This window comes from Hypanus sabinus, chromosome 4, assembly GCF_030144855.1.
Source record: "Hypanus sabinus isolate sHypSab1 chromosome 4, sHypSab1.hap1, whole genome shotgun sequence".
NCBI lineage: Eukaryota > Metazoa > Chordata > Chondrichthyes > Myliobatiformes > Dasyatidae > Hypanus > Hypanus sabinus.
In genome coordinates this window covers 187,740,805-187,766,548 of record NC_082709.1, presented here as the reverse complement: position 1 = coordinate 187,766,548, position 25,744 = coordinate 187,740,805, and the positions used below count along the sequence as shown (strand labels likewise).

Below are 25,744 nucleotides of genomic sequence, written 5' to 3'. Positions count from 1 at the left end.
TTGATAGAGGTATACAAACGTATGAGGGTATAGGTAAATGCAAGTAAGCTTTTCCACTGGTTTAGACTGCAACTAAAAGTCATGGGTTAAGGGTGAAAGGTGAACTGTTTAAGGGGAACGTGAGGGGAAACTTCTTCACTCAGAGGCTCGTGAAGGTGGTGGATACGATTTTGATTTCAACATTTAAGGAAAGATTGTATAGCTACATGGATGGGACGGGTATGGAGGGCTAGGGTCCAGGGGCAGGTCGATGGGACTAGGCAGTATGAATGGCTCAGCCTGGACTAGATGGGCTGAAGGGTCTGCGTTTTGTGATGTAGTGTCCTGTGACTAGTGTTTTTCTTAAACTGCACTCCAATCTGAAGCTCCAGACCGAGCACAACAACAACGCTCTGCATTCTTGGTCTCTTGCCATTTGAGACCTTATACATAATAGACTGCCATGCTGTCTTCACTCATCCCCACAAACCCTCTTCCTTCCTTAAGAGAAAGATTCACTTTATTTATCACATACACCTTAAAACTCGATGTTTGCATCAAAGATCAATGCAATCAGAGGATGTGCTGGGGGCAGATGGTGCCATGTTTCTGGCGCCAACATCAAATGCCCACAACTTATTAACCCTATGGAGGAGACCCACTCAGTCAAGGGGAAAACATAAAACTCCTTATAGACAGTGGTGGGGATTCCATCTGTGGGGGAGCCCCTGTCCGACAAACAGAAAAAAACTTACCTTTGACATTCCCTCTGTAGTTTCCTCCAATCATATTAAAAGTATGTCCTCTCATATTAGTCATAACCAACCTGGGAAAAAGGTGCTGGCACTCTACTCTATCTATGCCTCTTGTCATCTTGTAACAAGTCACCTCTCATCCTCATTCATTCCATAGAGAAAAGCCCTAACAATAGAGTAGAGCAGTGGATGTTGTCCGCATGGACTTTATAAAGCATTTGACAAGGTCTCTCATGATAGGGTGACCGAGAAAATAGTGACACATGGGATTCATGGAGATTTGGATTCAGAATTGGCTTAGCAGTACGAGACAGAGGAGGTGGTGGTGTTACTTTTGACTGGAACGTCAGTGTCTGTGATTATATATAAATATAAATCCTATCTCGAGGCCTTCCGTTGGTCAATATTGGCTTATGGATGTTGTGTCCCAGCTGTTTACTTATTACACAGGCCATGCAGCAGACTTTCCCTCTCCACATAGCTGGTGACTTCAAAGGAACGGCAGAGATCGATACAGTTTGGCACTAGCGGTGTTGCAGGAGTTGCCAGTCAGCATAGAACTCAACGAAAAACTGCCCTGTGGACTCCAGCTCCAGTCTTTCCCTCAAGGTTTAATCTCAAAGCCTTCCCGATGTGTGGGTTTTGCTGCGAGGCAACAGAGGTTTGAGATCAGAGATTTCCTTCTCCTAGATGAGCTGCAAACTACGGCTGACAAGCCCCAACTATCCAAAGTAACTGATTTTAGGGCACTGGTATCCCACCTTTGCCCCTTCTCCTGTCAGTAGAAACGGTTCAACTGGGCTTAGTAGCTAAGCCCCAGGGGAAGGCCAGGAGCCGGACTTGGTTGTCAAAGGCTATTTGAGATGCTCACCATTGGGAGCTTGTCCCCGCTAAATCCTTGGGCTATGACAACCTTAAGGATCCATAAACCCTGTCTATATATGTTGTCCAGCCTTGTCCAGCTGAATGCGAAGAGCAAGATTGGAGCCATTAACACACTCGCCCTACCAGTTATCAGATACCCAGATGCAATAGTGTGCTGGCCAAGGAATGAACAGCAAGCCGCTGACATCAAGACCTGGAAACTACTAAGAATACATGGAAGATTCCAATGACAACTGACTGTACACCTGCTGGAATAAAGGAGGACGGGGACTTGGAAGTGTCAAGGCCACAGTCCTGGAAGATATATGAAACATCCATCGAAGATGGCCCCTAAGGAGGATACCTCAGACAGCAGGTAAATCAGAGCTAGAATAACAGAGGTCATGGCAGGACAAGCCACTGCATGGGACGTACCGTTGTCAGATATCGGAGGTGGCTGAGATAAGGAAGTCCTATGAATGGCTGGAAATGGCAGGTCTGGGGGACAGTGCTGCTCATGGCTGAACAAGAACAGGTGCTAAGAACAAGAGCGATAGAAGCAGGGGTCTATCACACCAGTCAAGACCCAAGGTGCAGATTGTGCAAGGAATCTGCTGAAACCATCTAGCACCTAGTAGCAGGGTGCAAGATACAGGCAGGGACAGCATACACTGAATGGCACAACCAAGTTGCAGGAACTGTGTACAGGAACATCGACACTGAGTATGGATTGGACACTCCCAAATCCAAACGGGAAACACCTGAGAAGGTAGTGGAGAATGACAGAGCTGAGATCCTGTGGGACTTCCAAATACAGACTGAGAAGCAGGTACTGGCCAACCAGCCAGACAGAGTTATACTGGACAAGGGACAGAAGAAAGCAATAGATGTATCAATCCCAAATGGCAGTAACATTAGGAAGAAAGAATATGAGAAGCTGGAGAAATACCAGGACTCGAAAGAGCAGATAGAAAGGATGTGGGAAATGTAAGTCAGAGTAATCCCAGTGGTGATAGGAGCACTTAGGGCTGTGACACCTGGACTAGGAGAGTGACTCCAACAAATCCTGGGAACAGCATCTGCGATCTCAATCCAGAAGAGAGCTCTACTAGGAACTGCAGGGACACTGCGCCGAGCCCTCGAACTCCCAGGTAGAGGACCCGAGACTGAGGGAAAAGTACACATATACACCACCCATATGGGGTGGGAAAATATACATAAATTCTACATATTGGGGCATATTGTGTGAAGAAAACATCTGATCTTAAACCTCCATCCAGTGCCTTGTGGCTAAACCCACTTGGATTTTTTCCTCACTGGCTGAGCGGTGAAAATTATGACAGGCATGGCTAGAGTCAATAGTCAGTCTTTTTACCAGGCTGGAAGTGTCAAACGTGAGGACGGAACTTTAAACTGGGAGGCGGAAAATCTTAAGGAGATTTTTTGTTTACCTAGAGAGTGGCGTGCGCCTGGAACAGGCTGTGATGGTAGGGGATGGAGGCAGATATGGCAGCAATGGTAGGCAGGCAGGAAATGGAGGGATATGGACCATGTGCAGGCTGATTTGGCATTACGTTTGGACCAGATGTTGTGGACCGAAGGGCTTGTTCCTCATCTCTCGATAGAGAGTTCTTTATAATCACTGTTGAAGCTTTGTCTTCTGCGCTCATTTTTCTCACGGTAATTCTCTCTGCCACCATTATCAAGTGCCACCATTACCCTCTCCAAACATTTGAAATTTTGACAAGTTACTGTTTATTTGTGCATCAGGGCAATGCATGTTTGGCAGATTGTCTAGTTTTACACCTTGTACTTCACCATCCGTGGGGGATTCATTTACCCAAGTAGCTTTGCTTGTTTGCAACCTGCGCCTTGAGTGTGATAATAATTAACACATGTATCTGTTACTGAGAATAATGGTTGAATATTGTGTTTGTGCCCCTGCAGCTCTACATATTTTCATCAGTTGGCTACATGGGTCTGAAAACCATCAGCGGTGAGTGACTCCTTCCAGCTAGTCAGACGTGTCATTTGCTGCAATTCAAGATACAAGATTGTTTAATGTCATTTCCAGTGTAAAGGAGAATGGAATAATTGCTATGCAGATCCAGTGTGGCACAAAAAACACAATCAGATAAAGAACACAATAATAATAAAAACGCAATAATAATAAAAACACAGTAATAAAAGTACATAAGACATGGGAGCAGAATTAGGCCATTTGGCCCATCGAGTCTGCTCCACCAATCAATCATGGCTGATCCTTTTCTCCCTTCCTTGGCTCCACTCCCCCCTTCTCCCTGTAACCTTTGATGCCGTGTCCAATCTAGAACCTATCAATCTCGGCCTTAAATACATCCAACGACCTGGCCTCCACAGATGCCTGTTGTAATAAATTCCACAAATTTGCCACCCTCTGGTTAAAGAAATTTCTCCGCATTTCTGTTTTAAATGGACACCCCTCTATCCTGAGGCTGTGCCCTTTTGTCCTAGACTCCCCCAACATGGCAAGCATCCTTTCCACATCTACTCTGTCTAGGTCTTTCAATGTTCGAAAGGTTTCAATGAAATCCCCCCCCATCCTTCTAAATTTCTGTGAGTGCAGACCCAGAGCTATCAAACTTTTCTCATATGATAACCCTTTAATTCCAGGAATCATCCCTGTGAACATCCTCTCAATCCTCCCCATTGCCAGTACATTTTTTTCTTAGATAGGAACCCAAAACTGTACACAATTCTCAAGGTGAGGCCTCACAGTATCTTATAAAGTCTTAGTATCACATCCCAGGTTTTGTATTCTAGACCTCTTGAAATGAATGCTAATATTGCATTTGCCTTCCTCACCACCAACTCAATCTGCAAGTTAACCTTTGGTGCGCTCTGCACAAGGATTCACAAGTCCCTTTGCATCTCTGATTTTTGGATTTCCTTCCCATTAAAAAGTAGCCTGCATATTTATTTCTGCTACTGAAGTGCATGACCATGCATTTTCCAACATTGTACTTCATTTGCCACTCTCTGGCCCATTCTCCTAACCTGTTTAAGTTATTCTCCAGCCTTCCTGTTTCCATAACACTACCTGCCCCTCCACCAATCTTTGTATCATCTGCAAACTTGGCAACAAATCCATCTATTCCATCATCTAAATCATCAATATACAGCATAAAAAGAAGTGGTCCCAACTCCCTCCTGTGGAACACCATTAGTCACTAGCAGCCAACCAGAAAAGGATGTGGAAGGGTGAGTTAGTGGATGGAGGTGTTGATTAGCCTTATTGATTGGGGAAAGTAACTGTTTTTGAGTCTGGAGGTCCTGGCATGGATGCTACATAGCTTCCTCCCTGATGGGAGTGGGACAGTCTTTGAGCAGGGTGGGTGGGATCCTTCATGATATATGGGCTGTTCTGTTCTATGTTTTGAAAGAAGACCAAATAATTCAATATTCTGTTTATTTGCTGATTTGGGTTAGCATCTCCTATAGAACTGTCAACCTCACTGACAAGAAATGGCTTACTGTAATCTCCCCACTACACCCAGTAACGATGCCTGTCTTCATTTTATTCCAGTGATGCTAATAGGCTGTGGGGCCTTAGTGAATGGACCATATGCCCTGATCACGACTGCAGTGTCTGCTGATTTGGTGAGTAGTTAAATTCAGTAACAAGGTCAACTTCTCGAGCTGTTGCCTGGAACTGGCTTTAACCAGGTTGGTGGGCAAGGATAGGTGATGAAAACCTGGAAAAAAGGTTTTGAGGAGGACAACAATGGGATGGAGCGGTGGGATGGTATTCCTGAGCTTACTGGTATTGCTTTATTATTGTTGCCTATATGGTGAAGAACTTTTGCTTTGCATCCTGTTCAGACAGTTCATTCCTTACATCAGAATCAGAATAATTTTATTGCCAGTGGGTGAAACACACCAGAATTGATTGTGGTTCGGTGCCAAGCATCAAACACAGGGCAATACCATAACAGACAACACAACAGTAACCAACAATTCACAAGACAATAGTGCAAACAACCATGAGCAATCAACAATTAGCAGAATGGTCTCATGTGCAAATGTCAGTAGTCAAACTTAGTTAAGTGTGAACATAGGAACAGACTCAATAATTATCAACAGAACCAGGAGAGCAGGAAAGACCAGTTAATGGATGTTGTACAGGGACAGTCAGGGTATTACACCTGAGTGAGTTTTGTTGAGAACCTGGATAGCCACAGGAACAAAGCTTCAGAGATGACATGGAGTCCTGGAGGTGATGGACTTATAGCATCTTCCTGATGGCATTTTGGTGAATATTGAGGTGATAAAAAGGAAAATGGACTCCATGATACCAGAATTGGTGGCAGTGATCAAGATTCACAGTTCAAGATTGTTTAATGCCATTTCCAGTTCGTTCATTCATTATGTACCAAATCGTATGACGTGGGTGAACATGTGTGCTCAACTATATAAAATGTTAAACTATGCTGATTATTCAGGCTGCGTTCAAGATTCAAGATTGTTTAATGTTACTTCCAGTACACAAGTGTGAATGAGAATGGGATTATTGTTACTCCGGATCTGACACAGCACTGAAAACACTAAGATAAAGAACGCAATAATAAAAAGCACAATAAATATAAATACATACGATAGCTTATATGCATAGATTGATTGTATGTTCATAAAGTATCACTAGGCACAGGAGTGTCTGTACATAAGGTGACTCTGATAGGAAGTGATAAAGTAGTGGTGGTTGGGGTGTGGAGGGGTAGGTTACTGGGTGGAGGTGTTGATCAGCCTTACTGTATAGAGAAAGTAACTTTTTTTGAGTGAAGAGGAGTGTTTAAGGCTGGAAATGGCTAATACGAGGAGGTATAATTTTAAGGTGATTAGAGTGAATGTCAGAGGTAAGTTTTTACACAGTTGTGAGTGTATGGAACGCCCTACCAAGGGTGGTGGTTGAGGCAGATACATTAGGGACAATTAAGAAATGTAGATAGGCACATGGAAGACTATAAACTGGAAGACTATATAAAAGGGAAGAGTTAGACTGATCTTTGAGTAGGTTAAAGCATTGGATGGCAGTTAGTGTAATAAGGAGCTGACTGTGGACTTCAGGAAGGGGAAGACGAGGGAGCGCACACCAGTCCTCATCAAGGGATCAGCAGTGGAAAGGGTGAGCAGTTTCAAGTTTCTGGGTGTCAACATCTCTGAAGATCTATCCTGGGCCAACATATTGATGCAATTACAAAGAAGACAAAGGCAGGAGCTATATTTCATTCTAAATTTAAGGAGACGTCTTGTTACCAAAGACGCTTGCAAATTTCTACAGATGTACTGTGGAGAGCATTCTAACTGGTTCGATCACCATCTGCCAACTTAGATAGCTCCATCATGGGCAGTAGCGTCCCCAATATTGAGGACACCTTCAAAAGGTATGCCTCAAAAAGACAGCATCCATCATTAAGGATCCCCAACATCCAAGAGATGTCTTCTCATTGAGAAAGCACAGGAGCCTGAAGACACACACTCAATGCTTCAGGAACAGCTTCTTCCTTTCTGCCATCAGACTTTGGAAGGGACAATGAACTCAAGAGCACTACCTGATACCGGCAAAAGGCGACATAAATCAGGCACCCATCATCAGCAAACAGGAAACTATAAACCCTGCCACATTTCCAATTGTCAAGAACTTCAGTCAGGCTTGTTTGAAGAAATCTCTACTGAATTACCATCAGCGTATAACTTGCTGTACCAGGGGTCTCAACACACTAGTCTTGTGCCGTGACGAGGAATGTCAGATCAGTGGCACTCAGGACTGGTGACCAAGTAAGATACAAGAGATCCAGGTATGATCCCCAGAAAGCGAGCTTGCAGGTGAAGTGGCAGTTCTGGACAAACATGAATCACTGAAGGATGCTTGACAACTGTGGCAAGGACTGAATGCTGTTACAAACCAAGTGATACATACCAAGTGATACATAACAACAAGGCTTTCCTCCCAGATGAGCTGAATGCCTTCTATGCCATCGAAACATGACCCTCTCCCAACTCACCTACTTTTCCCCTCTCCTGGCTTCACCAATCACCTTCCAGCTTGTACTCCTCCCCCTCATCCCACCACCTTATTCTGGCTTCTTCCCCCTTCCTTTCCAGTCCTGATGAAGGGTCTCTGCCTAAAATATCAACTGTTTGTTCATTTTGATAGACGCTGCCTGACCTGCTGAGTTCCTCAGCATTTTGTGTGTTACTCGGGTTTCCAGTTTAACTACATCTGCCTATGACAGCGTGACAATAGTTCAGGTTCATGTTTAATTGTCGTTCAACCATACATGAATACCCATGAATACAGGCAAATGAAACACCGTTCCTTGGGGCCAAGGTGCAAAACACAACACCAATAGTCATACACAGCACAAGCACATATAACATAGTAATAAACGTGCAGTTATACACAGTCACACAAAAGACATAATAGGTTTCAATAGGTACATTTAATGTCAGAGAAATGTATACAATATACATCCTGAAATTCTTTTTCTTCACAAACATCCATGAAAACAGAGGAGTGCCTCAGAGAATGAGTGGCAGTTAAATGTTAGAACCCCAAAGCCCCCCCCCAGCTCACCCCCACGCACAAGCAGTAGCAAGGTAACAACTCCCCCACCCCCACCAGCAAAAAAGCATCAGTGCCTTCCACTGAGCACTCGTGCAGCAAGCATCAATAAGGACACAGACTTGCATTACTCCAAAAAATACTTGTTCACCAGGTAATTCAGCATACCACAGGCTCTCTCTCTCTCTCCCTAATAAAGGAAAAAGAGGTGTCCCCATTTCACAGCAAGAGGGGAGACATAACAAACAACTTGCTGATTTACAGTGTTAAAAGTTGGCCCCAGAATGGTGCAACTCTATGGACACACAACCCCCGGCAGCTAACCTGCTGCTCCTGATGTTCCGTGTTCTCCCGTGTTGCTTCCATCAGGGGCACTGGCTTAGAATCAGCACATCTCCAGAGCCATGAAAATCCAGAGCTTGAGAGTGTCGTGAGGCCCTGAGAGCGGGTCTCATTCCCACAAAGAACAAAAGTCAGAGTGTAACTCCAGGCCAGGGTCTTCAAAAGAAGCTTGAAAAGGACAAAAGAGATATCAAAGATAGAAATAGAGCTGTTTCCAAAGATGTAAATGAAGGAGTTGTCGTTTAGCACCATCATGGCTCCCTGAGTGTCCCGTACTATAGACGGTGCATGGGATGTTGTCGGCAAGAACAAGCCCACAGTAATCTAATCAGCACATGGTTGCGCTGTCCTGGGCGATCCCATTCCAGCTCATCTTTCACCAAGTGAACAATAGAGAGCAGCATCAAGGGGAGAGGTCAGCACCCAATCCAGCATGGACGCCCATCGTACCATACTGCCTCCAGTGTCTACTCCCCGAGTGGCAGTAATAGGGAACCCGTGGCATGAGGGCCTAGTCTGCTCAACAGCTGAGGCCCAGCAGCCTCCCCACTGTCAGTCTCACCAACGAACCAGTGAACCAGACTTAGAGTATTCTACATTGCCAGTGTCCAACAGGGTCTTGCAGTCACAAGGAAAATGTTCAAGGCAATCACTCGTGCAGTTTGTTGGACCATGCATTGCCTCCATGTGCTTCCTAGGGAAAACAGCAAAATACACGTCCAACTCCTCCACCATCAAGCAACTCACTGATGAGGTACTTTATGTTCTTAATATCCAGCAAGTGTCTTATGATTGTAAAAAAGGATGCACAATTACACCTTTGATTGGATCCGGAGAGGCCGCTGCAAACGTGCACACCACCATCTTCCTGGAAATAGTAAGCCAATTCCCCAGCAGTTTGGTTCACAGTGAGCTGGTTGGTCTGTCTGAATTTAGGGTGGCTGCGGGACTACACTGGTATTACTAAATGCTAATAGAGTGGTTTGAAACTGTCTGTGCTTGCTCTGTAAATCCCTGGATGACTTCTGATTACAGGGCACACACAAGAGCTTGGCAGGAAATTCCAAAGCCTTATCTACAGTGACTGCAATTATTGATGGGACCGGCTCCATAGGTGGGTGTAATAAATTAACATCCTATTGCTAATGGCTAATTGTTGTCATGTCATAGAAAAGTGCAGCATAGAAACAGGCCGTGCGGTCCATCTAGTCCATGCCAAAACCATTTAAGCTGTCTACTCCCATTGGCCTGCACTGGGACCATAGCTCTCCATATCCAATTGTACCTACCCAAACTTCTCTTAAACATTGAAATTGGGTTTGCATGCACCACTTACACTAGTAGCTCGTTCCATACTCAAATGACCCTCTGAGTGAAAAGTTTCTCCTCACGTTCTCCTTAAACTTTTTATCTTTCACCCTTAATGCATGACCACTACTTGTAGTTCCACCCAAACTCAATGGAAAAAACCTGCTTACATTTACCCTATCTATACTCTTCATAATTTTGTATACCTCTATCAAATCTCTTCTCAATCTTCTACAATCTAATGAATGAAGTTCTGACCTACCCAATCTTCCCTTGTAACTCAGGTCCTCCAGATCCAGCAACATCCTTGTAAAATTTCACAGTACTCTTTCAACCTTATTTACATTGTTTCCTGTAGGTAGGTGACCAAAACTGCACACAATACTCCAAATCAGGTCTCACCAACATCTTGTACAACTTCAACATAACTTCCAATCTCCTGTATTCAGTATTTTGATTTATGAAGGCCAATATGTTAAAACCTTTCTTTACGACCCTATCTACCTGTGACATCACATTCAACAAATTATTCCCAGATCCCTTGTTCAACAACACTCCTCAGTGCCCTACCATTCATTATGTAAGACCTGCTCTGGTTGGTCCTAGTGAAGTGCAACATCTTGCACTTGTTTGCATTAAATTCCATCTGCCATTGTGCAACCCATTTTTCCAGCTGGTCCTGTTCACTCTGTAAGCCATGATAGCCTTCCTCGCTGTCCACTACACCCACGATTTTGGTGTCAACTTGCTGACTCAGTTAACCACATTATCATTCAGATCATTGATAAAGATGACAAACAACAATGGACCCAGCACTAATCTCTGCGACACTCCATTCATCATAGGCCTCCAGTCAGAAAGACAACCATCGACTACCACTCTCTGGTTTCTTCCACAAAGCCAATGTCTAATCCAATTTACTCCCTCATCTTGAATGCTGAATGACTGAACCTTCTTGACCAACCTGCCAGGCAGGACCTTGTTAGATGCCTTGTTGAAATCCATGTGGACAACATCCACTGCCTTGTTGTCATCCATTCTCTTGGTCCTCGAAAAGCTCTATAAGATTGATCAAACATGACTAACCATTCACAAAACATTGTTGACTATCCTTAATCAGCCCATGTCTATCCAAATACTGATATATCTGGCCCTTTAGAATACCTTCCAATAACTTTTTCACTACTGATGTTAGACTCACGGGCCTATCATTTCCTGTTTATGTTTAGAGCCTTTCTTAAACAGCGGAACAACACTGGCTACCCTCAGATACCCTGATAAGGAGTATCGCTAAGGATGATTTAAATATTTCTGCTAGGGCCTTGGCATTTTCTGCACTTGCCTTCCATAGGGTCCGAGGGAACACCCTTTCAGGCCCTAGGGACTTATCCACCCTTATTTACTCCTCCTCCTCTGTATTATGTGTAGTGCCCATGAAGTTGATGGCACTTCTCTAGACTCTGTGTCTGTATCTCGAGTAAATACAGATGTAAAAAAAATCATTTAAGATCTTCCCCATCTCTCTTGGCTCCACGTTTGGATTACCATTCTGATCGACCAGAGGACCAATTTTGTCCCTTGCAATCCTTTTGCTTTTAACATATTGTAGAATCCCTTAGGATTCTTCACCTTGTCTGCTTTGGCAACCACATGTCTTCTTTTTGCCTGCAGATTTCCTAATGTTTGCATCTTTTTTTAAGTGTTCTCTTGCATTTCTTATACTCTATAAGCACCTCATTTGTTCCTACCTGCCTGTACCTGCTATGCACCTCTTTTTTTTAAACCAGGACCTCAATGTCTCTTGAAAGCCAAGGTTCCTTACACTTGTTCTCTTTACAGGGACATACAAGCTTTGTACTCTCTAAATTTCACTTTTGAAGATCTCCTACGTACCAAGTACACCTTTGCCAGAAAACAGCCTCTCCCAATCTACCTTGCCAGATTCTTTCTGATGCCGTCAAAATTGGCCTTTCTCCAATTTAGAATCTCAACCCATGGACCAGACCTATCTTTTTTGTATATTTACTTAGAAAATGTGATACAGTAGCAATCTCTTGTTCGCATGCCATCCAAACATATCATTTGTTCGTTCATTATGTACCGTGACATATGATGTGGGTGAGCAGTCTTTTCATGACCATGGTTGTTCTTGGCAAATTTTTCTACAGAATCGGTTTGCCATTGCCTTCTTCTGGGCAGTGTCTTTACAAGATGGGTGACTCCAGCCATTAGCAATGTCTGCCTGGTGTCAATGGTCACATAATCAGGACTTGTGACATGCACTGGCTGCTCATATGACCATAGAACAATAACAGCACAGAAAACAAGCCAAACAACCCTTCTAGTCTGTGCTGAAACTTTATTCTGCTAGTCCCATTTACCTGCACCCAGTCCATAACCCTACTAACCCTACAGACCTCTCCCATCCATGTATCTATCCAATTTATTCTTAAAACTTAAGAGTGAGCCTGCATTTACTACATCAGATGGCAGCTCGTTCCACACTCCCTCCACTCTGAGCGAAGAAGTTCCCCCTAAACCTTTCCCCTTTCACCCTAAAGCCATGTCCTCTCGTGTTTATCTCTCCTAATTTAAGTGGAAAGAGCCTACTCACATTTACTCTGTCTATACCCCTCATGATTTTCTAAACCTCTATCAAATCTCCCCTCATTCTTCTACACTCCAAGGAATAAAGTCCTAACCTGTTCAATCTTTCCCTGTAACTGAACTCCTGAAGACCCGGCAACATCCTAGTAAATCTCTGCATTCTTTTAATCCTTCCTATAGTTAGGTGAGCAGAACTCCACACAATACTCCGAATTTGGCCTCACCAATGTCTTATACAACCTCACCATAACATCCCAACTCCTATACTCAATACTTTGATTTATGAATGCGAGGATGCCAAAAGCCTTCTTTACAACCCTGTTTATCTGTGACACCACTTTCAGGGAATTATACATCTGAACTCCCAGATCCCTTTGTTCCACCGCATTCCTCAGTGCCCTACCATTTACTGTGTATGTCCTACCTTGATTTGTCCTTCCAAAATGCAACACCTCACACTTGTCTGCATTAAATTCCATCTGCCATTTTCTGGCCCATTTTTCCAGTTGGTCCAGATCCCTCTGCAAGCTTTGAAAACCTTCCTCGCTGTCCACAACGCCTCCAATCTTAGTGTCATCAGCAAACTTGCTGATCCAATTTACCACATTATCATCTAGATCATTGATATAGACATCAAACAACAATGGTCCCAGCACAGATCCCTGAGGCACACCACTAGTCACTAGTCCAGTCTGAGAAGCAATCCTCCACTACCACTCTCTGTCTTCTCCCACACAGCCAATTTCGAATCCAGTTTACAACCTCTCCATGGATACCTAGTGTCTGAACCTTCTAAACTGATCTCCCATGTGGGACCTTGTCGAAGGCTTTACTAAAGTCCATGTAGACAACACCTGCAGCCTTTCCTTCATCTAGTTTCTTGGTAACCTCCTCGAAAAACTACAAGATTCATTAAACATGATCTACCACGCACAGAACCATGCTGACTATCCTTAATCAGCCCTTGGCTGTCCAAATACTTGTATATCCGATCTCTCAGAACACCTTCCAATAATTTACCTACTACTGATGTCAAGCTCATCAGCCTGTAATTACCTGGTTTACTTTTGGAGCCTTTTTTAAACAATGGAACAGCACCTCCAATCCTCTGGCACCGCACAAGTGGCTAAGGACATTTTAAATGTTTCTGCCAGGGCCCCTGCAATTTCTACACTAGTCTCTCTCAAGGTCTGAGGAAATATCATGTCAGGCCCAGGGGATTTATCGACCTTTATTATATGACCTTCCACCACCTATTCCCATGGCTTCACGTGACCCTGATCAGGGGGCTAAGCAGGTGCTACACCTTGCCCAAGGGTGACCTGCAGGCCAGTAGAGGGAAGGAGTGCCTTGTACCTCCTTTGGTAGAGATGTATCTCCATACTGTCACCCATCCAAGCAGATCATGCCATATATAAGTAAATCAAGGTGGTTTCAGGACAAGAACCTTCATCCTGACAGACTATGACCAATCCTCAAAACTGATGAAGAGTATCAGCTTGAAATATCAACTGCTTATTCCCCTCCTTGGACACTGCCTGACTTGTGTTTGTAACTCTCTCATCAATCTCCCACTCACAAGGCCATGCTATCTATCTCAAATCATTCCTTGCCGTTCCAAATGCAAATAAACCCCATTCTTCAGAATCCCTTCTTCCTGCTACTCTTCTTAAATAAAGACATAACATTAACAATTAACAATCTTTTCCGTAACTTCCACCATCTCCAACAGGATCCCACCATCAAGCACATCTTTCCCACCCCCCCTTTCTGCTTTCCACAGGGATTGCTCCATACACAACTCCCTTGTCCATTTGTCCCTCCCCCGATCTCCCAATGACTCTTATCCTTGCAAGCAGAACAAGTGCTACACTTCCCCTTACACCTCTTCCCTCACTACCATTCAGAGCCCCAAACAGTCATTAGACAATAGATGCAGGAGTAGGCCATTCGGCCCTTCTAGCCAGCACCGCCATTCACTGTGATCATGGCTGATCATACACAATCAGTACCCCGTTCCTGCCCTCTCCCCATATCCCTTGACCCCGCTATCTATAAGAGCTCTATCTAACTCTCTCTTGAATGCATCCAGAGACTTGGCCTCCACTGCCTTCTGGGGCAGAGCATTCCACATATTCACCACTCTCTGGGTGAAAAAGTTTTTCCGCATCTCTGTTCTAAATGGCCTACCCCTTATTCTTAAACTGTGGCCTCTAGTTCTGGACTCACCCATCAGCGGGAACATGCTTCCTGCCTCTAGCATGTCCTTCCAGGTGAGGCAACACTTCACTTGTGAGTCTGTTGGGGTTATCTACTGTATCTGGTGTGGCCCCCTGTATATCACTGACGTTAGACTGAGAGACTGCTTCGCCGAGCACTTACACTCCATCTGTCAGAAAAAACGAAATCTCCCGGTGGGCACCCATTTTAATTCCACTTCCCATTCACACTTTTTTTTTCGCTTTCCCAAAAACTCATTGCTGGTCTGCTGTCCTCCCTGCCAGCATCTCCTTCCAATTTACTTTGGCCAATTCTTCTCTCATACCACTGTAATTTCCCTTTACTCCACTGAAATACTTCCATGCCAACCTTTACTTTCACCATATCCAATTTCAAGTTGAACTCAATCATATTGTGATCACTGTCTCCTAAGGGTTCTTTTACCTTACTTTCCCTAATTACCTCTGGTTCATTACATAACACCCAGTCCAGTATAGCTGATCTCCTAGTAGGCTTAATAACAAATTGCTCTAAAAAGCCATCTCATAAACATTCATAGAAAAACATAGAAACATAGAAAACCTCCAGCACAATACAGACCCTTCGGCCCACAAAGTTGTGCCGAACATGTCCTTACCTCAGAAATTACCCAGGCTTAGCCATAGCCCTCTATTTTTCTAAACTCCATGTACCCATCCAGGAATTTCTTAAAAGACCCTATCGTTTCTGACTCCACCACTATTGCGGCAGCCCATTCCACGCACTCACCACTCTCTGTGTAAAAAAACTTACCCCTGACATCTCCTCTGTACCTACTTCCAAGCACCTTAAAACTATGCCTTCTTGTGTCAGCCAATTCAGCCCTGGGAAAAAGCCTGACTATCCACATGACCAATGCCTCTCATCATCTGATACACCTCTGTCAGGTCACCTTTCATCCTCCGTTGCTCCAAGGAGAAAAGGCCAATTTCACTCAATCTATTCTCATAGAGCATGCTCCCCAATCCAGGCAACATCCTTGTAAATCTCCTCTGCACTCTTTCTATGGTTTCCACATCCTTCCTATAGTGAGGTGACCAGAATTGAGCACAGCCATTTTTACAATACAATATACAGACACTGAACAGTTACACAACACAATGAGGTCCTTTGGCCCACTTAGTTGGTACTAATCATACAGTGTTCAACCACACTGCCCATTTCCTTTTACAAACAAGAAAATCCCATCAACTCATTCCAAATTTTAATACTCCCGTATTCATCTCTCTCTCTCCCCCCTCCCTCTCCCGATTTTCCCAATCGATCTGCATGTTGAAATCTCCCATGACTTGACACGCCTTTTCTATTTCCTGGTGTAATCAGTGGTCCACATCCAGCTACTGCTGGGAGGCTTGTATATAACAGCCATCAGGGTCCTTTTACCCTTGGAGTTTCTTGGCTCACAAGGGTTCAACATCTTTTCACTCTGTGTCACATTTTTCTCATGATTTGATGCCATTCTTTACCAGCAGAGCCACGCCATTCCCTCTGCCTACCTTCTTATCCCTCCAATACAATGTGTAACCATGGGCATTCAGCTCCCAACTACAACCATCCTTCAGCTATGATTCATACCTGACGATCTGTAATAGTGCAACAATATCATCCACCTTATTTCTTATACTCCATACTTTGTGCATTGAATTGTAACACTTTGAGTACCGTATTTGCTACCCTTTTTGATTCTTCGTCCCTAATGTTCTGATACTCACCCTGCTGGCTGTAGTTACGTCCTTTCATCTGCCTGCCCCTCCTGACAGTCTGACTTCACGTTATCTTTATTATCCGCCCTATCCTGATTCCCTTCACTCTGGTTCAACCCCCTCTGCCAAATAAGTTTAAACCTTCCCCAACAGCTCTAACAAACCTGTCCATGAAAATATTAGTGCCCCTCAGGTTCAGATGCAACCCATCACTTTTGAACAGGTCAGAAGGGATCCCAGTGATCCAGGAATCTGAAGCCCTGCCCCCTGCACCAGCTTCTCAGTCACGCACTTAGCTGCCAGACCATCCTGTTTCTACCCTCACTGGCTCGTGGCACCGGCAGCAATCCAGAAATTACTACCCGGGAGGTCCTGCTTCTCAGCTTTCTACCTAACTCCCTAAATTCTCTCTTCAGGACCTCATTGCTTTTCCTTCCTATGTCACTAGTACCAATATGCACCAAGATATATGGCTGCTCTCCTTCCCTTCACTATCCAAAACGTTGTGGACACGATCCACAACTACCCTGACCCTGGCAACTGGGAGGCAATATATCATCTGACTGTCCCGCTCACATCCACAGAATCTCCTGTCTGATTATTGAGACTCTTGTCACAACTGCTCCCGTCTTCTCCCTCTTTCCCTTCTGCACCATGGACCCATACTCAGTGCCAGTAACCTGGTCTCCATGGCATTCCCCTGGGAGGTCATCCCCCACAACAGTATCCAAATCGGTATACTTATTATTGAGGGGAATGGCCACAGGGGTGATCTGCACTAACTGCCTATTCACATTTCCATTTCACCTGACAGTCACCCAGCTGCTCGCCTCCTGCAACTTCAGGGTGACTACTTCCCTGTAACTCTGATCGATGATCTACTCACTCTTCTGTACAAGCCGAAGGTCGTCCAGCTGCTGCTCCAGATCCCTAACATGATTTTCAAGGAGCTGCAGCTGGATGCACTTCACGCAGATGTAGTTCCCTGGGAGAGTCTAGATCTCCCAGGACTCCAACATCCATGATAAAGAACACACAACACACAACTGCACTCGGTGTGGTAAGATAAAATAAAAAGGGAACCTTAACAGAAACTTACCCAGAGCTGACGGCTCTTTCGAGCTGAAGCCTCCTTTGAGCCAAAGCTTGACATGCCTACTCTCACCACTGGCCCACTCCCAACAGTAGCTGCCCTTTTACAGTGTGTCACAGACCTGCGAGAAACTTCGTCACTACGGACTACTCCTGCTGCTAGAAGTAGCCTCAATATCCACAAAGCTCACCTTTTAAACAAACATCACCGACCTGCGAGAAGCCTCGTTGCTACAGCCTGCTCCTGCCACTGGTTGGGCCATCGGAACTTTAGAGTGACTAATGAATTGCAGTTAATCTTAACGAATAAGCCACGATCAAATGGCGGAGCAGCCTTAACGGGCTGAATGGTCAGGAGTGAGTAATTGGGCCGAAGGGCCTAGATCTGTGCTGTGTTGTTCTTTGACTCTGAATGCATTCAGAGTGTGCACTACCCTGGTGGGATCGTCCAGGTGGGTAGTGTTTAACAGCTGTATAGATGGAACACAGATCATAGACCAGAGCAGGACCGGAACAGTCCCCTCTACCCACAATGTTGTGCTAAACCAATTAAATTAGTAATCAAATGGCCAACTAAACTAACCTCTTCTACTGCACCATGTCCATATCCTTCTATTTTCCACACATCCATGTGTCTATCTAAACGTCTCTTATAAGTCTGTAATGTATCTGCCTCTTCCACCTCCCCAGGCAGCACATTCCAGGCGTTCACCACTGTCTGCGATAAAAATAAATAAGTCACCCCCAATCACCTTAAATGCATGCCCTCTGGTGTTAGACACTTCAAACATTGGAAAAGTATATTGTTGTGTCTACTTATACCACTCATAATCTTATAAACCTCAATCAGGTCTCCATTCAGCCTGTGCTGCCCCAGAGAAAACCTCCAGCCTCCTGTGAAAGTGCACGCCCTTTAATCCAGACAGAATCCAGCCCTCTCCAGAGCCTCAGCATCCTTCCTGTAATGGGGCGACTAGAACTGTACCCAGTACTCCAGTTGCGGTCTAACCAGTTTTATAAAGCTGCCTCGACTAATAAAGGCAAGCCCGCAATATGGCTTCTTACCCACCCCCATCAAACTGTGTAGCCGCTTTCCAGGAGCTATGAACTTGACTGCAAGATCTGTCTGCTCGCCAACACTGAAGAATCTTGCCCTTACCAGTGAGCGGTCTTGTAATTGTTTGTGTGCTGTGCTGGTCGTTGGACTGATTGCCTCCTGTCCACAGGTGCTGCTTTAGGACCCTTGTTAGCTGGTCTCATCTCTCCTACGGGCTGGAACAATGTCTTCTACATGCTGATGGTGGCAGACGCGTTTGCCTTACTGGTGAGCATCTGAGATCATGCTTTACTTGTCACAGCCCACGGGCTTCCATGCTTCGCCATGAATCCACCGCCAGCAAAGCACGGTAGCGTGGCATTTAGTGCGACGGGGCGTCAGAGGTCAGAGTTCAATGCCATTGTTCTCTGTATGAAAGTTTGTACCTGCTTCCCGCGTGCGCGTGGGTTTCCTCCTGGTGCTCTGGTTTCCTCCCACAGTCCAAGGACGGATTGGTTAGCAGATGAATTGGTCATTGTAAGTTGTCCTGTGATTAGGCTGGAGTTAAATAGGTGGGTAGCTGGGTGGCACGACTCACTGGGCCAGAAGGGCCTGTTTCATGCTCTACTTCTAAATAAACAGTGTTCCCATGACAGTAGCCCTAACAGCACATCTCAGGACAGTGGGAGGAAACCAGAACACCCAGAGGAGATTAGCGCAGAGAAAACATACAGACACTGACAGGATTTCCACCTTGTGAACACGTGGGTTTCCTTCGGTTTCCTCAGTCAGGTTTCATCTTATGTCACAAAATTTGATGTTTTGCGGCAACAGAGTGCAATACTTTAAAAAAACTGTAAATTACAATAAGAAATACATAAAACAATTTAAAGAAGTATTGCAAAAAGAGCAAAAATATTTATTTATTTGGAGATAAAGCACAGAACAGGCCCTTCTGGCATTTTGAGCCACACTGCCCAGCAACTCAATTTAAACCTAACCTAACCACAGGACAGTTTACAATGACCATTTGGCCTACCTGATACGTCTTTGGACTGTGGGAGGAAACTGGAGCGCCTGGGGAAAATCCACACTTTCCGCAGAGACTCCTTATGGAGGACGCCAGGATTGATGCCCTGAGCTGTAAAAGCATCCTGCTAACCACTGTTCTGAGGTAGTGTACGTGAGTAGTCCAAGGACGGAGTGGTTAGACCATAAAACCATAAGATATAGAAGCAGAATTTGGCCATTTAGCCCATCGAGTCTGCTCCACCATTACATCATGGCTGATCCAATTTTCCTCTCAGCCCCAATCTCCTGCCTTCATTCTGTATCCCTTCATGCCCTGACCAATCAAGAACCTATCGATCTCTACCTTAAATGTACATAAAGACTTGGCCTCCACAGTTGCCTGTGACAAAGAATTCCACAGATTCACCACTCTCTGGCTAAAGAAATTCCTCCTCATCTCCATTCTAATAGGACACCTCTCTATTCTGAGGCTGTGTCCTCTGGTCTTAGACTCTCCCACCATAGGAAGCATCCTCTCTATAGCCACTCTTTTAAGGCCTTTCACCATTCGATAGGTTTCAGTGACATTACCCCTCATTTTGCTAAATTCTAGTGAATACAGGCCCAGAGCCATCAAATGCTCTTCATATGACAAGCCATTCAATTCTGGAATCATTTTTGTGAATCTCCTTTGAACCCTCTCCAGTTTCAGCTCATCCTTTCTAAGATAAGTCTGAAGGAACTCAGGCTATGACAGATGGTAAAAAAGCAAGGATAGCATGCAGTCAGACTGTCAGGCCTATAGTCTCTTTTCTTCTGCTTCTCTCCCTTCTTGAAGAGTGGAGTGACATATTCAGTTTTCCAGTCTTCTGGAACCTTTCCAGAATCTAGTGATTCTTGAAAGATCATTCAGGTGCTTCTTTCAGAACTCTGTTGTGTACGCTATCTACAGACAGACAGACATACTTTATTGATCCCGAGGGAAATTGGGTTTCATTACAGCTGCACCAACCAAGAGTAGTGTAGAAATATAGCAATATAAAACCATAAATAATTAAATAATAATGTTAATCATGCCAAGTGGAAAAATAAGTCCAGGATCAGCCTATTGGCTCAGAGTGTCTGACACTCCGAGGGAGGAGTTGTAAAGTTTGATGGCCACAGGCAGGAATAACTTCCTATGACGCTCAGTGTTACATCTCGGTGGAATGAGTCTCTGGCTGAATGTACTCCTGTGCCTAACCAGTACATTATGGGGTGGATGGGAGTCGTTGTCCAAGATGGGATGCAACTTGGACAGCATCCTCTTTTCAGACACCACCGTCAGAGAGTCCAGTTCCACCCCCACAACATCACTGGCCTGCTCCATCTGGTTAGTAGGTTAATTGGTCATTGTAAATTATTCTAGAGTTAAATCAATAGTTTGTTGAGCCAGAAGGGCTGTTGGGACCTTCTTCCCCAGAACGCCTGTAGTGACTCGCCATTGCCCTCTCAAGGGCACCTAGGAAGTGGGCAATAAGCATTGGCCTTGCTGATAACAGCCACCACTAGAGTGGTTTGGTAGCATAGCAATAAGTGTAATGCTGTTATAGTTCATTTCCCACTGCTGTCTGTACGTTCTCCTCCGTTTTCCTCCCACGGTCCAAAGACCTCCTGGTTAGTTGGTTAATTAGTCATATGGGTGTATATGGGCAGCATGGGATCATTTTGCTAAAAGGCCCTGTTACTGTGCTGTACCTAAAAAAAAAATTAAAATCTTTATTGTCCCTCCTACTTTGCTTTGAGTTTGACTTTGATAAGACCATACGGCATCGGAACAGTTGCCTTCTTTTGGTTTTTGATGTGAAATCTATATATGGTTTACAGCAATTAATATTTATTCTAAACATTTCATGTTTATCCAAAAATCAAAGTAAATTTATTATCAAAGTATATATGGCACCATATACAACCCTGAGATTCATTTTCTTGTGGGCATTTACAGGACAATAAAGAAATAGAAACATAGAAAATCTACAACACAGTACAGGCGCACAGAGCTGTGCTGAACATGTAAATGCAATGGAATTAATGAAAAACCATACATAAACAAAGACTGACAAACAACCAATGTGCAAAAAAAGACAAATCATGCAAATAATAAATAAAAATAAATGAATAAATAATACTGAGAACACAGGTTTCAGAGTCTATGAAAGTGAGTCTGCAGGTTGTGGATTCAGTTCAAAGTTGTGATGGGTGAAGTTATTCACGATGATTTAGGAGCTGGATGGTTGAGGGGTAATAACTGTTCCTGAACTTGGTGGTGTGGGACCTGAGGCTCCTGGACCTCCTGCCCACTGGCAGTGTTATATCATGACTGGTATTCATATTCCATCTTGTTATCTGTTAGTTTGAATCATCTGTGAGGTGGATTTTTACACCTGAAATTTTGTCTGAACCCCGACTGTGTTTTTATTTCAGTTGCTACTGCGTCTCATACTGAAGGAGCTGCATATTTTCAGACCAAAGACAAATGAGTTTGAGTAAGTTGAATTTGTGCTCCCACTGAGGTCGTGGACAGGGCATTGCAAGGCCTGAGTGTCTGTGTCTGTCGTAGATCCAGATACTGACACACAGACACAAACACACGGAAAGGCAGACAGTCACACATGTGCAGTCTCTCACGCTTGCGGTCTCCCTCTCACTCACGCGCGGTCTCTTACACACACTCGTATATAAAACAAGTCCTTAGCCATATTCATCAGTATGGATGGGTGTGGCTAAGGGTCTGTTTCTGTTCTGTTATTCTATGATTCTGTGATGATCAGTAAATATCTGCTCACTGAGTGGGGAATAATGGACTTCATTGATGTGATGAATTGCATGTTTTCACTCATTGTCTTTGTTTCCTCCCTCCCATCTTTTCCCACTACTTACTACAGGTTGAAGGAACACTAATGCCCCACCTCGGTGCACAGCTTTGACTAGCTCTCTGTCAAGCCACACTTTGTACTGTTCTCGATGAAGCATATTTGCACAACGCTGGAGGAGCCATAGAGGGGACACAACTGGTGTGTGATCCCGGGCATTAGACAATACCCTCCAGCCTCAGAATCACATTCCATTTGAACTTTGTGGTGAACTGTACCTGCCATCTCGATCACATCCTGTTCGATGTGCTCTGCGTCTGACATTTACCAGAATAGGTGCCTTTATAGTTCATTAGAGATTATCTGTTTATTTATGAAATGAGAGGTACTGTATTATTGCAGCTGCAGTTTGTATGAATGTACCCCCTTTTTTTGGGGGTCTCCAATCTCTTGCGCAGTCTGGTCTAGAACTATTTTGAGCTCTGCACGTGAGTTATCCACAGAGCGTCAGGACAGGGGCCTGCTAGTCCACAACACGCAAGCACTTTGTATCCAGGAATGGAACCGCTTCCAATCTCATTGTTCTTTCCAACTCACTAGAGCCAAGTCTTCTGGAATTAGTTGACAGTCGTTTTCCTCAAAAAATATGTTAATCAAATGTGAAGGTGAGACAGCAGATGCTTGAATCTGGAGCAACAACTAAAGTGCAGGAGGAGCTCAGCAGGTCAGACAGCATCTGTGGAAGGAAATGGACAGCTGATATTTTGGGAGTACTGGCTCACTGGGCCAGAAGGGCCTGTTACCGGGATGTATGTCTAAATCTAAAACCTGAAATCTAAACCTGAACAGTCGAATGATTTTCCTTCCACAGATGTGGTCTGACCTGCTGAATTCCCCCAGTGGCCTGCGTGTTGCTGTTAAGTTACCAAGTTGCCTTTAGGTCTCGTTATTGTGACAAATGTTAACGGCCTGATGTTTTGCAGATCTCCAATCAATTTCAGTGTTTTGAGCGACATTTTAAGATTGAAGTCTTGACAGGTGAAATTGACTGGTAGGTTAGATCTGTGTCTCTGCTGTAACACTGAATTTACTCAGCCATCTTCAGATGCCAGCCTATCAATGTAAGTGATATGGCGAGAATCCTTCCAGATCCTTTTGGTGTGTGTCTGTCTGCCTTTAGCTGACTGAATGAAATAGGAACACATCAATTAAGATCACCAGTCTTGGTCGTGAGAGTTGATTCTGTCAAAGAAACTTTTTAGGAAATTAGAACATAGAAATTTGCAGCACATTACAGGCCCTGTGCCAAACGTGTAACCTAGAAGGAACCTGTTGTTCAGTGAGTTTGTAAACTCACCTCGGCCTTCCTTTCTACCCTGGGTAACCTTTCACCCTTTGCTAGGACCAGGCCTGTGTTGGTGGAAGGGTGATTTTGTCAAATGTTCTGAGTTAGAAGTTGATTATTCTCCAGGGTGGGTGAGGGAAGGTGTGTTATTCAATAGAGTTTTGGCAACTACGGATCAAAGTGCAAATGAATCTCAGCGCAGAGTCCAGGGCCGGTGAGGGGCCAAGCTAGTGCTGTAACGGGAGGAGAGAGTCAGTGAAAGCTAGTGCTGTAACGGGAGGAGAGAGTCAGTGAAAGCTGTGCTGTAACGGGAGGAGAGAGTCAGTGAAAGCTGTGCTGTAACGGGAGGAGAGAGTCAGTGAAAGCTCGTGCTGTAACGGGAGGAGAGAGTCAGTGAAAGTTGTGCTGCAACGGGAGGAGATTGTCAGTGAAAGCTGTGCTGTAACGGGAGGAGAGAGTCAGTGAAAGCTCGTGCTGTAACGGGAGGAGAGAGTCAGTGAAAGTTGTGCTGCAACGGGAGGAGAGAGTCAGTGAAAGCTGTGCTGTAACGGGAGGAGAGAGTCAGTGAAAGCTCGTGCTGTAATGGGAGGAGAGGGTCAGTGAAAGCTGGTGCTGTAAAGGGAAGAGAGAAGATGTGCTGTCATGGGGAGGGGTGAGAGTTGGCCTGGGAGAGGGACAGCTGTGGCAACACACATTGAGTGTAGAGGTATTTTGCACCCTGCACTTTGTAACTTTTCTCAATCCCAAAGATTTTCTCCCCCCCCCAAAGATTTTCTCCCCTGTTGAGCAAACGCAGCATCCTCCACAAAGCAGGATGTGGTAGGAAATTAATTAAATCCATAGATGAGGGTGCTTTGCCCAGTAGACTCTTGCTAAAATAAATCTGTGCACGCTCTATACCAGGTAGTCTGGAGCAACACGGCTTTGTGACTTCCCTTCCAAAGTAACACAGCACCTTGTTGTTGGCAGAGTGTCAGTGTGTCTTGTGTGCTGAAGTCCCTCAGCCAGCTGGTATCTCTGGTTGTCAGGATGGAGGTTACCCAAACAGAATATGAGGTGTCGCTCCTCCAAACTATGAGAGGTTTTGTGGCAGTAGAGAAGGTCGTGGACCAACAGCTCAGAGTGGAAATGGGTGGCTACTGAAAAATCCCACTGTTGTAGCAGACAGAGTGAAGGCATTCAGTCACCCCACCTTTGGTGCCCTGTATACGTTATTGTCACATTGGGACTGATTGTGTGTGTTCTGTTCCACACAGTTCCCATCCCAATATCCAACTTACAACCGCCTCTCCCCAATTCCCACCAGGATTATCGTCCCACATCCCCCTCCTCCGCTTTAACCCCTCGACTTTTGAACTAACAGTGAGGGTGAGTCTGTAGTCTCATGGTTCAAAAATGCCAGTAGTGGGATGAATTAAACACAAAGGCTACTGTAACTGAGATAAAACCTATTGAATGAGTCACAGAGTCATTTAGCATGGAACCAGGCCCTTCAGCCCATCTGCTCCGTGCTGACCAAGATTCCGATCTGCGCTAGTCTGATTTGTCTGCATCTGGCCCGTCTCTCTCAAAACCTTACCTTTATATCTCTCTCTAAGCTGCTGGGTGCACCACCGCACAGTAACTGTACACAGCCTTTGCTGCACACCTGGAATGGGATGCAGCTAGAAAAAGTTTATGAAACGTTTTCTTCCACTTACTTTATTTCATCATATCCTTAAGTTAATAAATGAAATCAAAAGTATGTGTTTTTTCAATTTTCATTCATAGTACGCATATTACGAAAAATATTAAGTGCTGCCTAGTTTTCAGGCCCTGTAAAAATTTCCTGCTCAAAGCAATGGTTGGCCCGTGCAGCTGTTTAAAAAATCTTGAGGGAATGATGCCTCTAAATACTATAGCTCCCTCTACTTTTATACTTTGGCGCCAAGGAGGATGAGAGGTCCCTTGACAGAAGTTAGAGGATTGGGAAGCTTTTGAAAACCATCAG

At 44.6% G+C, this 25,744-nt stretch overlaps 1 protein-coding gene across 2 annotated transcripts in view; it reads left to right on the top strand.

Moving 5' to 3' along the window:
- LOC132393573 (glucose-6-phosphate exchanger SLC37A1-like) overlaps positions 1-25,029 on the top strand; it is a 98,891-nt gene extending 73,862 nt beyond the window's left edge. For both annotated transcript variants that reach the window (XM_059969007.1, XM_059969008.1), the window contains exons 15-20: positions 3,546-3,594; positions 5,164-5,237; positions 9,577-9,655; positions 18,737-18,834; positions 22,021-22,082; positions 22,482-25,029. In XM_059969007.1, coding sequence (XP_059824990.1) covers positions 3,546-3,594; positions 5,164-5,237; positions 9,577-9,655; positions 18,737-18,834; positions 22,021-22,082; positions 22,482-22,497 — 378 coding nt within the window. In that variant the 3' untranslated portion in view covers positions 22,498-25,029. The remainder of the gene's footprint in view (positions 1-3,545; positions 3,595-5,163; positions 5,238-9,576; positions 9,656-18,736; positions 18,835-22,020; positions 22,083-22,481) is intronic.
- Positions 25,030-25,744: the final 715 nt, after the last annotated feature.